The sequence below is a fragment of the Annulohypoxylon truncatum genome, assembly GCF_022578515.1.
Source record: "Annulohypoxylon truncatum strain CBS 140777 unplaced genomic scaffold F4807scaffold_7, whole genome shotgun sequence".
NCBI classification, from domain to species: domain Eukaryota; kingdom Fungi; phylum Ascomycota; class Sordariomycetes; order Xylariales; family Hypoxylaceae; genus Annulohypoxylon; species Annulohypoxylon truncatum.
The window spans coordinates 544,964-560,622 of record NW_025953793.1 but is presented as its reverse complement, the minus strand read 5'-3'; the positions used below and the strand labels follow the sequence as shown (position 1 = coordinate 560,622).

Sequence of the window (15,659 nt, the reverse complement as noted above, 5' to 3'; positions counted from 1 at the left end):
TGTATGTCTATGTGAGAGCCTGGAACAGTGGCGTCGAGCTATGGTATCTATTTACGGTATTTCTACAGTGTATGTACAGTTCCGAATATAAACCGTTGGCCAATCAGCTACGAATGAACCACCGTAGCTAAAAACACCAATGGTTTAATCATCAAACAGTCTAATGAAGTTTAAACGTATACTATGACGTATGGTTTTTTTCTTGCGAATGGTTTTTATTTGGACGAACGGTTTATATTTGCAAAAGGTTTTTTCTAAATTTGAACCGTGGTTGTACGGTCCAGGGAGGTGCGGATGTGGTCAAAAATGAGATTCCCACCTTTGTAGGCGGGTGCTTAGTCAATTGACTGTATTATGTAATATCACTCAATCAATAGAATCACCTAAAGAACAAATACAATTTTACAATTGAACGGTTCGAATCAACTAATCACTGGATGAGGTTTAAGAGCTTTACAATTGAGCTACAAGGTCTAAAGTCTACGCGTGAGAGGGTTTTCTCTAATCTAGGTCTATAGACTTTAGGAGCTCGCACCTGCTGGATATCTTCAAGTAGTACACAGGTACATCCATACTTCCCTGGACCGCATAACAACGGTTTGAACACTTTGGACTAAATAAAAACCATTCGCAAGCAAAAACCGTTCGTTCTTCAAAAAACCAGTGGGTCAATCAACGGTGTAACTACCTTTTGTCAATATAAACCATTCAACCTAGGAACGTTCCTGCTTGCGGATGGTTTATATTGACTAATCAGTGACATCACGGTTTATAGACCGAGGACTGTAAAAATACGGTAAATAGATACCATAGCTCGACGCTAATGAAACGTCACAGTGCACAAGCCGCCGCAGTATGGTGGGCCACCATTGTACCTGCATGGTTAAGCTTCACGCATCTTAGCATCATTACTAATCTTATCTACCTAGGTACGTAAATCCCACACTTTCCCTAGTGCAATTGGTATGGATACCACTTGAGTTTAGGTAGGTACATCTGAGAAATAATAATTACATCGAAATAAAATTCAGTTATAGGTATAGGCTCATAACATTCATAGGTAATGCTGACGCATTTAGTACTTGTTTGCTTATATCATTTTGAATTTTTGATGCCTACCCCAGCACCGCCCAGTACCGTCTCCTGTGTTATTACTACAGTCACATGACCACCTTCATTTCAACCAGTTTTACGAATACTTTGATCGTCATAATTGTATGTAACAGTTGTTACAAGCTTATTCTTTAGCAGTTTCATAACCGTCAAACTTGAAAGGAACGAAGAGGCAAAAAAGGTGATAGCAAAGATCCCTGGAGATTTGCATAAACTCTTTCACTATAAGAATCGATGTAAGGTTAATACAAATCTCAAATGACAAGACATGCATAATAGAACAATTGGTACTTAAATTTGGCAACCGGGATCTTCCCAGACACTTATTTGTATGCCAGGCCATAGAAGTCGTTAATGTACAACCCTTTACTTAGAAACAACCACCTATCTCCACCCTCTTCTTAAGCAGCACTTAGATATCGCTATGGTTCCTATCAATGATAAAAACCACCGATCAACCCGTAGACCCCATTTCGACCCATCCCTTAAGACACCGATATATCTCCAATTGATATCCACCTAAATCAAAGTATAAATCCCTCTATCTAGGGCCGCTTTTTCCTACTAAGTAACGAAACCAAGCGTTTGTGATATAAAGCATACATGGGGTAGTATGATGCTGATTCGCTCGCTTTAGTTTACGTAATGAGAAAATCCGAAATGGTATCTTTAGGTCGTAAGGAACTAGGCTGTGGGATAAATCAGAAGCCCACAAGCGGTTCGAGTAGCGACAAAAGGGAATGCGAACAGTGAAGAAACGAAAAAAAGGTGTGTATAAATAAGCCTCAGATCAAGTAAAATATTCGTTCAAGACATGGTCCCGTAGAGGTCGTGGGTCTATTTGGACGTCAAGGTTTCCAGGATGTGGATATGTAAAAAGATGAGAAAACGAAAATTTGTCATCATGGTTCTTCGATGATCCCTTCGCCGCCTGCTTCTTCTCTCCACTCGCGGCTCTTGTCTGTCAACTTCTTAACACCACTAACACGCCCCGCCCACAGACTTTCGACTGGCGTCCGGAACGTAAACGCTCTCTGGCTACTTATTACGCCAATAGCCTGCAAGACCGCCTTACGACTGTCACGGCCAAAGACCGCCGGATGACTGATCCACTCGAGACTAGCTTCAAGTTCGGCATCAAGTGCGGCGACCGTGCCGACGTCGATGCCGTTCGCATTGGCTAGGGTCAAGCCGTCGTTCGATCGAGTCCTAGATATCGGTGGCGGGAAACCGTTGAGACCCGAATGAGCCGAAGCAGTCGGTGACGGAGTATGCTTCCGGTCGGGCGTAGCTGAAATCGGAGAAGCATCTGATCCTAACTGGGAGTTCGAGGAGTTTGATTTGCTATTAGGTAACGGCGGTAGGGGAACAGGTGGAAGACCGCCTTTGCCTAATCCTTTCAAGATCGAGCGAGTTTCGTTCAAGAGGGTGTGTGCGCGATCGTGCTGGCCTCGGGAGACTAACGTTAATGCTCGGGTAAGCATGTCGGAAGTAAGAAGTTCCATCCGCCGTTGGACGATATGCGGATGAGGAGGAATGGGCGGGTTATTCTGCCAGGACGAAACTTTCTTCGAATTGCCGGGGGCCGGCAACATTGTGATGGCAAGTAGGGACGGCCTAGGAAGATGCATCATAGTGCCATCCCTTAATATGTCCCCCCAGACTAAATCAGCTTGGATGAGTGGCAATTCTTCCACCGAGACTGCCCTTTGGTCATCATGTTCTACCGGACCACCCAAAGCTTCCAAACCGGATACAATCGTCTCCCATGGATCCTGGGGTAGCTGCTCTTGTGAAGAGTTGTCGGGGACGATAACTAGTTGAACTAAAATGTCCCGTTTATCGCCAAATCTGAGGTCGCCGAGAGAAGCTTCCGCATCACGGCCTGTAGCACGCTTGGTGATCTGCAATGCTCCGCTGATCTTATGGAATCTAGCAGGTGACCCTTCCGGGAGCTTGAGCTTGAGCTTTACATTCTGGTGAGACAGAGATTGCATCGACCCTAAGCATCCCGCCAGACATTCGCGTAGCATCATCCAGTCCTTAACGTAGGTATACGATGCCTTAGTCCGCGTAGATAGTTCTATCATGGTATCTGGCTTGTGTGTCATTCCGAGGCCGAACGAATGAATTGTAATCCTAGCGTTTGTTAGCACCATCTACCATTATTCAAAGACAATGGGCAGTAACTTACTTGGCAGCTTCCGCTCGTGAAACGACAAAGTCAACGCTATCAGCATCAGATGTCGAGGCGTCGCTAATAAGCATGATGGTCGCGATCGGGTTGTTATACTTGCGTTGCATCAGTAGATCCATGGCAACGTTTGCGCCTTCGACGACGTCTGCGCGGTGACTCTTCTGTCCGACAGGTTTGATCGATGCCAAGATATTGTTCCATCCGTGCCAGGCCTTAGTAGTCATACCGACAATAGGTACACCACCTCCTCCTGAGCCAAATGTGACTAGGCCCATGCGGTCGCGCTCACCGAGAGTATGGACCATGAATTTCAGGGCATCCCTAACTAGATTTATCTTAACGCCTTGCATCGAAGATGAGATGGGTACGACTACGACAACATCGATAGGCACGTGGAAGGAGGAAAGAAGCGGGCTCTTAGCGAGGCTAGTATACTCGGTAGGGGCAGTCGTGACGGACTTGGGTCCAAACGAAGACGCCACCGACGAAACTCGCTGAGGCCGAGGTCCTCTACCCCATTCGTCTTCTTCGTTTTCAGACGCCTCATGGCGCTCGTAATCTGGACTTCGGACTGGAGAGGTCTCGACAGCATTAAGGTCAAGAAGAGCTTGCTGCCACAGCTTCAACTGATTTCGGTTATCAAAACGCAGGTGGAACTGCGGGAGCTCAGCGACAGAGAGACTGAGTGTCAATATGTTCTCATCTACTATAGCGAAGATGAATAGTTAGCTTAGGCTTCTAGTCACAGAGATAAGGTCACTCACTCATACCAGTTTCTGAGACCTCATTAAGATGCTTCTTGATAAGGATGGAGCCCTTTAGGGTACATCGCGTCGCTTTCCGCGGCATTCCGTTTTCATCCCATTGTTGTTGTGGAGCAGGTGGTAGATTTTTCTTCTCTTTGACACAAATGAGCATCTCAGCAAAGAGATAGCATTCAAGCTCCTGCCATGAGACTTTATCCTTGCCCACTCGCAAGGTGCCGTAAAGTCGAAGCTTTCCGAATCTATATATCATAAGTTACTGTTCATTGAGAAACAGCTGATGAGAACCACGCACCTATTAAAATCAAGTCCATGCCAATTATCAACCCGATTTCGCAGGTTTTCAGTCATCTCCTCCAATACTTCAGGCGCTTCATATGGGAAGAAACGTGGTTGCGAGCTCCTCGCCGGCGATGGCGGCCTTTGCGCAAATGCTTCCTCCATGCGCATCTGTGGTACTGGATTCACTACTCCAAGGTCTTCGGGATCCGGCCTCCATTTGTTGTCGGCAACTTCTACCGTGACAAGGCACGTCAAGGTCTGCTGCTGTCGCGATCGATTTATGGTTGGGAATTCAGATCGAACGACGACCGATGGCGACGGGATCGGATTGCGCGCCATGGCCCTCGGGCTACTTGGCGTCGTCTCCATAGCTTGAACATCGTAATCGTGACGGCGGGGCGGGCCACTCTGCGTTGTTTCGGGGTAGCCGGTTGAAGAGGCAACACCCGTCGCCTCGCTGTCGCTACGGCCATGTCTGTGAGCAGCCGCGTAACGGTCCGAGCCTGCTGTTTCCCGGCTGTTTCGGAAGCTGCCCTGGGCTGCGCTCTCGCGGCCATTACTAGGGGGGATAGGCATGCTTCGGCTATTCGACTCACCACTGGGCGGCCGGACGCCTTGGGTTTCCCAAGGCTCCCTCGAAGTAGTTGGTGTGGTAAGTGACCTGTTATCGCCACCGGATACTGATCGCACCATGCTTGTTATCTTCTCTGTGGGAAGGAGCAAAATTAGTATGCGCTCGACTACATGCTATGCGATTGATACTTACCGATGTCCAACACGTTTCCTCCCCGACTCGTGTCTAAATGCAAGGGTGCATTGCATGACGGGCAATATTGCGACTCGAATTCCCGTATGAATTCATAGAAGCATGCTTCGTGGGAAACATGTGAACACGAAAATTGTAAAATCCTCTCGCCGCGAAGTGTGTGCTCCAACGGCTCCTCACAGACGGCACATTCACTCCCAACAAAGGTCCTCTCCCTCCGCGTGCGACTCCTTTCCGCGTTCATCATGCCGGTAATGCTACCCTGGCGAATGGTATCTCTGGAAGCAGAAGAGCTAATAGAAGCAGCAGAGCGATGCGACGGCGCTCGCTGTGGCGTGAATGTGGGGCGAAGAGTAGCCGCAGTAATGGAATGATCTAGTAAGAATCGACATACAGTCAGCCCGCGATTGCGCAATAGCGAAACACGGCGCTCCGCGCAACAAGTCGAGGCGGGGAGAATCCAATCACGGTTCTTCCTAGGGGAGAGTGGAATAGAGAAGACTTACTCTTCTCAGGATAGGACGGGGTGCTATGTAAACTACTCCAGTCGTCTTCTTTTCTCCGCAGCGAACGCAAAGAGCGCGACTCGGCTCCAGGCTTCAACCGGCCCAAATCGAACAAGTTAGAAACCTGACCGTCGCGATAGTTACGGTCCTTTGAACTGCTAGAGCCAGAAAATCCGTGTGTTTTCGACGATGATCGACTAAACATGAGCGACGTAAGGCTGCGTAAATCTCTAGGTGGGTAGGTAGTATACAGAATAGATTAGACTAAGAGTCTGGATGGATAATTGCGTCAAAAAGCTGGTATATAGTTCGACGGTACTGTCTTTTGGGTGGCTGTGACAACCGGCTGCCGAAGACTGTTTCAAGTTGGTGGTATCGGTTATGCTTATGATGGGAGAAAAGTAACGGCTGAACGTTGAACGTAGAATAGCAGCGACAGCTCACGTATGCAGAAAAGCAAAGCTTCTGAAACCAATAAACAGAATGTCGGGTCGGGTATAGCTTTGAGATAATTCCAAGTTCGTTCAATCGTCGCATGCGGTAGTTGAGAGATTAGTAGATCGTATAATGAGTGTTAGAACGTGTAGTGTATAGGGGGGAGACGAAGAGATTGTCGAAATTGTCGAGATTCGTTTTAGGATCTCGTTAGCGGGCGAGATGTTCTATTCTCCAAAGTCTTCCTCTCTCTCCAATAATCCTAGGACCCAAGGACCCCCCAATAAGATATCCAGTTAATGGGGTTCCAATTTTTGGTGTCCGGGAGCACCAATAGTATTAGTACGCAGCCAGCCCTCCCTGCAAAAACCGACGAAAAATTAGGCGTTGCTTTAATAGTAGCTGCAGTTATTTAACAGACGACTGTCGTCAGAAAGGGAAAAAGAGGATCCTTCTATCAATTCCCTTTCCCAAATTCAATTTGCTTTTTCTTCCTCCCCTCCCCGGGCCTGGTCGAAACAGGGTAGATCCTTGACTCAAAACGCTGAACACTGAACCGGTGGAAGATCTAGCGGGCGCCAGCTACCATGTATCAGATGTATCTCCGTAACTCGCAACCCGATAAGCTGAGGGTCGGGCTGAGATGGGAGCACAGCTCGCATTCAAAATCAGTGAGCGTTGACGACTCTGAGGGTGAGAGGGAAGGACAAGTCCATCATAGGAAAAGGGTTGTTAGTGAGAGATTTCACAATTTCACAGATACAAGAGATTCAGGAGAAACTCTTGCCTGGTGTGTGGCGACGGTAATGGTAATAGGAAAGGGAAAGGAAGATGGGGGCCATAAGGAAACCATAAGGGATCCAAATAAGTACATATGTATGCAGGTATGTATGATTACGATAGTGATTACCCTAGGTGTTCTTAATTATTATCTCGTTTATTATTGCAATGCTACGATACTGCGCTACCACGTTGGGTACTAACTTTGGAGATCCTCTCCCAAGGAAACCACCTGGCCAGGGTCGATGGGTACCTCCCACTAGCCCACCCCTTCCTTAGGTCCCGAGGTACCTGAAGTAAAGTTGTACCTGACAGTCCTGTCAAGACGGGGAAGGTGGACTGGGTCTTGTACTCCGCTCGTAGCTTACATGTACATCAATGATCAATCTACTATGTACCGCATGTACGTGATCTGAATCGGTGGTGGATGTATCCTATGTACCTGGTATTATGCCATCAATATCTGCATGTATGTATGTAGGTAGGCAGAATAGCGTCAGAATAAATGGAGCATGTGCGAGCTAGTACTAATACTACTGTAACACACTGTGAAGCTTTTGATCCCTCTGACTACTCCTTCAGGTAGCTTATACAGACTTTGCCTGCCAGAAAATGCTAATCAGGTTACAAGGGGATAGCTAAGCTCACAGTGCATCACAGTGATATTAATACTAATTCGCACATGCTCCATTTATTCTGACGCTATTCTGGTAGGTAATATCTTCAGCACTAACAGTTGCAGCTCCTCTACTGACCCAGGCAGCCCAGGTAATACATCAGCCACTTTTCGTGTAGTCATCGTCATCGTCATCTCCAGTCGTCCGTGCTTACACTATCATGTAGCAGAGGAGAATAAATCGCTTCGCTTCGCCTCTTCATGTACCGTCCCTGTCAACGTCGCCGAATGGGTGGTTCCATTCAGAGTACTGGAATCTGAACGTGAGGGCCCGAGAGAGCGAATCCAGGTGATTATCGAGGAACCATTTGGGCATTATCAAGGGGTCCTGTAGTCTGTGCGTGCCACTGTGACATGGAATAGGAATTTTCCAAATCCTTGTCCATACAGGGGCCGGATCCTTGCCTCCAACCATCTTGCAATCCACGTCCATGGACACCCTACTACAACTCCCCGCCCTGCTAGAGCCTTCCAGGAAATCTCCCAGGAACGATAGTGTACCAATCAATATCTGTACGGTACATATGTAATTGCGTACCCGTCCGTCTTCATTCTGACTCGCCGTTGAACGGGCTGAACCGCCTTTGTGTCATAACTTTAGAGCTCTCTGCCGGAGCACCAAGTTTTAGGGACTGCGGATGGTCTTGTCCATTTAAGGATTTAGAGCTCCTCGACATGAAACGCACCACTCGGTAAGCTGATGGGTGTTGGCGAAACATAGTACGGCATGATAGCGTCATTCCATGCCTTGATTTAGCAGTAACTGTCAGTGAGCTGTCTTTCAACTGCGGCTTAGAACAAGATAGAAACCCTTCTCAAAATGATCGGTACGTTACCGGCTTCTGCCACCATGAAATAGACTCAGTCACTTGTCAAAGTCCTAAAGCAAATCTAAAAGCGATAGAATCGATATATCCCGAAGTGATCACGGAGACTATCTGTCACATCTCCTGGGTAGCGTCAATTTAGCCTGCGCTAACGCTAGGAATTTTCCGCGTTGCCCGCCAAAGTGTCATTATCGCGGTAGTCTCAACTAAGATGAGTTTCGTGACAGGACAGAATCGAGAAAGCCAACGTTGTGATATGAGGGGGAGTTGCTTTGCCAGACTTGTTTCCACGTTGACGGCAAGACTGTATAGGTAGCTTGCTAGCAACGATAAAGATGACAGATAGGGTAAAATCTCTATCTCATTCTTGACTATCGGGTTTTATACAGCGAAGTCAAGGCTTATTATGAACATTGAGATGATGGTCTTTATTGAAACCGCGCTCACGGGATATAGCTTTAGATTCGGGCCAAGTATAATACCCAGCACATACGCGTATCCATGGATGCTAAAGTTTAGTGTCTATGATTTAGACCCAAGTAAGCGGCACTTCTAAACTTTAGCTGCTTAACGTTAATATAAGTACCTATGTCACCATCGCTATGTAAATAAGGAAACCGCCACACCAAAGCAAGGCTTAATGTGACTTGGATCTATGTATGTAAGCACCCCCGCCTATGAACTTTACTATGCGTACTTATTCTATAGTACTTCAATGTCTCTTATTCACACCACACTCGCGAAATGGCTTCGTAACGGGAAGTCTTCTAGAAATCTGCATGTATGCATACGCGCATACTACCTAACCTACCTACCTGGATATCCAAGTATACCTATACCTAGGTATGTACGTGGCGCATACGTACATGTCAAATTCAACCTCCTGCAACCTCCACTATTCCAGACGAGCTGGAATCGCTCTTTGACGGCAATGTACACGATGGTCCAATCATCGAGTGCCGACAATAGAGCCGTATGCATAGAAAGGTACCATACCTAGAATGACGCCATGCAATCTGCGCCTGGATTGTGACCAACCAATTGTTATCAAATCTACAACTTATACATGTGTGAGGTACCTACTCACCATCATTATCATATAACACCTTCTCATGACTCAGCAAGGCATAACGAGGCTCGGAAACTTCCCGATTCATCCGTTTACATCGCGACTGAAACATTATACCACAGGATTTTCTAGAAAACCGGCAGCCAAGACGTGTTGAGATCTGTAGCGACCTCGCACGAAAAATGTCTCTCACAGCCGCCTGACCTTGGGTTACCTACCTACTTAGACGCCACTGTGGCGGCAGTTTGGAGCTCATGTATCCGACGCTGAGCAGCCCTAATGTCGTACTCGCAGCAATCATGAACTGCATGAAGCTTATCTATGTACGCCGCTCATTCGCCGGTGTAATACTACCGACGAGTAGATCGAGATCTACACTAGCAACTCAGCCCGACCGACCTAGAAAAGCCACGTCAAATCCCGCTAATAACACTATAGGTACTAATATCACAATCTAATAGTTATATTTTTGGATAACGGGGGCTTGTTGAAATATATAATGAACCTGAAAGTCTTTTGATTGCATTTACGTGCCAGCGATTTCTATATAGCGGACTCCCGTTCTGAATTGCTGGGCTCGGGCACGGTATGAGCGCCGCTATAACAAGTTTCCGCCTTACGAAGGGAGGTGTTGCCAGTTAATTATGTCTCAGATATCTCACGTCAGCGACTCGTTCAGACACGATGTCCACCAATCCCAAGGACATTAATACGAAATTTCACTAGTAACGAACGTATCAGCTTCACGGCTATGGCGAGATCACGGAACATACAGTTTGCATTTTACTTAGGAATATGTCTGGAGCATCCTCGACAGCCACAGACCTCATGTCTTCATTCGGACTTTATCTCACTTAAAATATTATTTTGACGGTAGGAGTAATAATTTAGGCGAATTACCAGAAAACCTGCCGTGTCCGTCTTTACATCGAGGCTTTACTCTACAAAATCCTCGTCACAGCGACGTCACATAACAATTTAGGCATACTACTTATACCTACATTTAGTAGAGTACGCCTCTATACTAGAAACAATTGTAATTCCTTATGACTGCCAGTCTATCGACTAGTCCTGAGATAGGGAGCTGAGAAATCATGTAACACGGATGCGCCAGTGAAGCGGGTATCGAGTTGCATCTTACAAGGCGAATGCCGAAATCGCGAACCCTCGTAACCCACGTGGCATGAACCACACACCATTCCAGATATGCAGGTATATAGAATAGTCTCCAGCTTCTTCATAGCTAGTCAAGTGACGAAACTTCCCCTTGTCAATGTGGTTCTTAAATTCGTTTTTAAATTCTCCCACTTCATTATAAGTCCGCTCCTAGGAGGACGCCCACAAGCTCTATGAAATACGTACATGATATTCCAAATACAATGCGGTTTAAGGTAGTAGGTATGATCACTAGCTACCTGAAGGGGTAGTCCGTTGTAGCGTCCTGTGAGACAGTAGACGTTGAGTAATCCAAAAATTCCAAAGCGTCGGCGACGAGACATCGTTGACATCATTTTACATGGAAAGAATTTCTAGAAGTCGCCCATATTCTTGGGTGTTTATTGTATCTTTCTTGGACTGTCGAGGTATATACCTAGGTACTTACTATATTATTCTATGGCGTTGTACCTCACGCAAGACATCCCTGAAGTTAATTGGTAGACTGGAGATACATACGACGACGTTGTTCGGATGGAAAACAAATGGAAGATGCACTTGTCAGACTCCATGTCAGCTACATTGCATATATTTGACCGAGTCTATGTTAACTAGGTCTCCAGTGCTACATAAATCATCCTCTTCTGATACTGTAGATCTGCATGGGCTGCGCTATCCCAGGACTTATTCAACTTTTCCACCCAATAACAACTGCAGAACGAACATAGCAACTACATGTGGAGGATGGATGAATGTTGCGTTCGCATATGAGAATACGACGACACTTACGGCCGTTAGGCTTTGGATGTTAGACTTCTCGTTTTGCCTACCTCATGTAAATGACATTCATGAGAAGCAAGATTAATATTATCGTCGATACACTACCGTCATCGCCGCCATTGCCTTAAGATCACCGAGTTCATATTGTTATCGAGGCCCGATAGTCAGGTACGCACGTTTATCTCAAAGCCTCAGCCTAATAATTCAAGATGAGGCGGGGACATCTTGTCTTACCACCGTTCCTGAAACTTTTCAGGGACATGTGGTAGATCAGGGGCTGCGATCGTGAAGTGTGGAACTACCTAGCTACTGTACCGGTATCCTCTGACGAAGAGAGTAGCTCGAGTCCGGTTGTTCTGCTTGTTCCGCACGGATCGTATTCTTCCCACCCAGTTATCGAAAGGGGCAATGGAAGCCGGTCATTTTGAAGGTGGTGGTTTTTTTTCACTGCTGCAAGTCCCGCTCCGGTGCTACCGCTACACGAAACAAACGCCATGTTGCTACATGGCTTGTATTTAAGCCCTGTAACAAGAACGGTCAACGCTCTTCGGCATGGTTCTTCTCATCTATGGATATCATCGGATTATATTGCCATGCCCTGATCTGCTTTGACATGTACGCCATCGGAAGTAAATCTCGACTTCATGTTAGATGTCACATGCTGGGGATTTGCGAACGGACTGTCCCGCCATGGCCCATTCTCGCGAATGCTAAACATCTCGGGTCTAGCCAACCCATATTATTGCGCGGCTGGTAGCAGTGCACAGACTGGTTCGCCGGAACACTGAAGAGATCTCGCCTCGCTTGTAGCTCCCGTCCCGACGCTCTCTCTTATCGTTCCGAATTGGTTACTCTTTTCAAATTTTAATTTCCTCTTCCCATTCTACCCCTCGTGGTTGTGACCGTCACAGCGTTACCTTGCATCCGTCGTGTTTGAACCACGTCCGTTCTCTGACTTAGCGGTCAACCTAGCTTGGGAATTCTTTAGCTAAGAACTCAAGGCGAATAATACGCCATAATCCGTTACCTCCCAGGGTAGTATCATCCTTGATGTCTTCTCAATACTTACCATGATGATCCTGATGAACTTATGTGCTAGTCCATATCTAAGGGCCGAGATCTGGGTTCATAAGTTCAGTACAGGATTACCAAGAACTCGCTTCTGCGACATCACGGGCCAACGAGGTAGTAATGGCTGCGACGTATATAAGCTCATTGTAACCTCAACCGTTGATTTCTCCACCAACTCTTCCCCACAAGCTCGGTCGAGACACCCGATGTCGATAAAGGGTTGTGCGTTACAGGAGTCGAACTCAGAACTTTTTGTTACCAACTAACCCTAACAAGACCAACTGCAGGAAATACTCCTCTTTGGTGTTTTAATCGTATGTCCCGTCACATATCCTAGCGGCCAACGTGCGCAAGATATATGCAGGAACATACATAGTAGAAGTTCCAGGGGCAAGGCTAGGAGAGTTGTCAACAAATCATCAAGGCCAAACTCCTACCCAGTTTCCCCTCGAAGATGGCTCACCGCTAATGAGGGGTTGTCTTCTCTACAATGAGAACCTTGGAAAGTCACTGGTCATAGTTGAGGTCTCAGTCGCACACCATCTCTGCACAAAATGCACTTCAGCTGCAAGCCATCAAGGCTCCCCCCCGGGCCCCGGTTTCGTCCCAAAGATTCGTGATCATCCTAGGACGACGGGGGGTGAGGAGGTTTGAGAGATCGAGGCTTTCGGGTTTCGGAGGATTTATCTCGACGGTTGCAGCGGCAAGCAAGGTACAGCAGACACAGGAGTCTCCATTTGACCCCGTCAAAAGAGCCGGCCGCATCATCCCACGTTTGTTCTTTTATGCTTAAGTTTGTCGTGTGGACGGCTCCAAAGATGGCCCTTGCATTTCCGCATCGTGGTACCCTTGTCTCCGGCCACATTCGGGCGCTCGTTCGTCTGAGACATAGACATCCCACCACTGCCATCTCTTTGTTCATCGTCTTTCCGTCATTAAAAAATCACGGAATAGGCGCAAGCCGGCAACTTACCTGTTACGTCCTACGTCCTACTTGATGCTGGTAAGCGGAGATATAGCGCATCTACATAGAACTTACCTGTCGACGGACCATGTTGTTACCTATCTAGGTAGTCTCTTCTACGTAATATCGCAGCTTGGCTAGTTGTAAAAGTCTCCGCCACCACGTTTCAACTCCTCGCGTTCGATATTAAATGTCTATTTATTTTTCCTTTTCTTGCATATACGGGCTACGTCCAAGAGACTGGATATCTCTCGTACAGAATCCTCCTACGGACTTCATCTCATGTCTGTGGGTGATTTTCTTCAGCTTGTTACCTCATTCTTTTTACGGTAGCATTACATATACGCTTCTCTGCCCACCTGCCAATGCGAGGCGATGCACTACTACATGAGCGAGACATACATATATCCAGGCAGTAATGAGCGGCTGTCATCGTATGGATTTGACAATACAACATCCCGTGCTGCCCGTGCTCTCTCGGCCGCCGGGGCGAATAACTACAACATTTATCGTCCGGTATCTTGCCACATGGTGGTCAAGGTTTTTCTGATCATCAATACGTACCTATGTACGTAGGGTAGCGTGGATATGCAACTTGAGTAACATTGTGGTCCATAGATCATAACGGCGTCTAAGTTGGGGGCCTACATACAGTAGGTATAACAGTACGTAGGATCTATCTGAGACCAAGCAAACAAGCCACACCACACGATTCAGGAGGATCATTCCTTTGGCTGTGGCGGACGCAAGCGCATACATACATATTATCTACTTGCGCGATACAACCGCACAACTCGCGGGGCATGTACACAGATACGCCCGCACACATGCGCTCCAAAAAGCGAATAGATCCTTCGAACAACCCTCCCAGCGGGTACTGCGCCGCTCTCCTGCTTCCCTAGCACCGGCAAACTTCTCTCTAGGTAGTCTCATATCCTTCTCTTTAATGCTCGCCCGGCCGAACAACTTACAGTGGATGGCGGGGGGCCAACCCACCTCGCTGCCTTTCTTCTCCCGTCCTGCCTGATCCGTCCTCACCCTCTCTCGTCTTTTCTGTAGTACATAGGTATCTTTGCTGCCTCGGTATCTTACCCGGCGTAGATTCGCTTAATTGCCCCATGCGCGCAAAAGTACCTACCTGACGCACAGTTGGTCGTCGTCGTCGTACATCGTACGTCGTACGTAGTACGTAGTAATATATTTAAGGCAGAGACCTACATAAGTACGCTGCGCACTCGCGCGCGTATATTACGTAGGTATATTAATTTATCGGATACGGTACCTGAGATCTAAGCCCGAATAACGTACCTTGGGTATTACCTACGTAGGGTATGTATGTAACCGGCCCTATGGCTTGGGCGAAAGGTGGGGGGATAGACAGGTAAATAGTCTCGCAGCGCTTTTGCGACCTGCGATACGCATCGCCGACCTGGGGGGGGGAGGGCTTGCCTGTAGGTCGTAACGGGCGCGAAAGCGAGGATGGTGTGTGGTTGGTCGGCTGGGGTTCGCCTTTGCGTGCGGTGCGTAAGCAGGTTTTGACTGGAGGCGCCCTGCCGCTCCAGGTGGGCTGGACCACCTACGTACCTTACGCATCTCAGCTGAAAGGAGCGGGAGAAGGGCGAGAGAAGAAGAAAACGGAAAGAAAAGAAAGAAAGAAAGAAGGTTTCAGTAGGTGTCAGCATACGAACGGGAACGACTCTGCCGTCTTGCAAAAAAAACGGATCGGATGCGTAATGCTAAGGAACTAATAAACACAGACTCAGGTCGCAGACCGGCGCGCCCGTTTCTCTCTAACTTCCCCTCTCCATTCCGTTTTCAAGACTTGCCTGCCGCCGCTGCCGAGCGGATCCCCGGGCTGAGCGAGCAGACTATGGTATAGTAGTTTGGCGTTCACGTCAGAATCTTATTGCTCCTAGCAGTCCCCAGCAGTAGCGTAGGTTAGATACGTAAGATATGAACCTTTTTTGCTGCTATAGTATGGTCCTTTGACGGCGAGGTAGAGTTCGCGTCGCAATATAGGGATGGGTTATTGCTGCAGTCAGCTTATATAGATGGACCACGTGGAAGCCGCATCGCCGCTAGTCGCCGGAGGCATGCTTACTTTGCAGAGATCCACTTGCGATGACCCGTGGACGGGATGATTATCTTGCTTGCTTGCTTGCTTATAGAACGGATATTCGGTTTACGACGTTTGAGTCATAACGAAATAGTAGAAGAGGAGTTGTGCCCCTGACGAGCTTCCGTGGTGACGGTGAAGTTGAAGTTACGTAGTTC

At 47.5% G+C, this 15,659-nt stretch overlaps 1 protein-coding gene across 1 annotated transcript; it reads right to left on the bottom strand.

Annotated features, from left to right (window-relative positions):
* Window positions 1-1,735: 1,735 nt before the first annotated feature.
* On the bottom strand, window positions 1,736-5,502 carry F4807DRAFT_366204 (Pleckstrin homology domain-containing protein). Its single transcript, XM_047995633.1, has 5 exons — window positions 5,123-5,502; window positions 4,370-5,063; window positions 4,081-4,316; window positions 3,308-4,013; window positions 1,736-3,252 (listed from the first exon to the last, which is right to left on the bottom strand). Exons 1-5 carry the CDS (start codon window positions 5,367-5,369, stop codon window positions 2,016-2,018), a joined length of 3,120 nt encoding a protein of 1,039 aa, XP_047856830.1. The 5' UTR covers window positions 5,370-5,502; the 3' UTR covers window positions 1,736-2,015.
* Window positions 5,503-15,659: the final 10,157 nt, after the last annotated feature.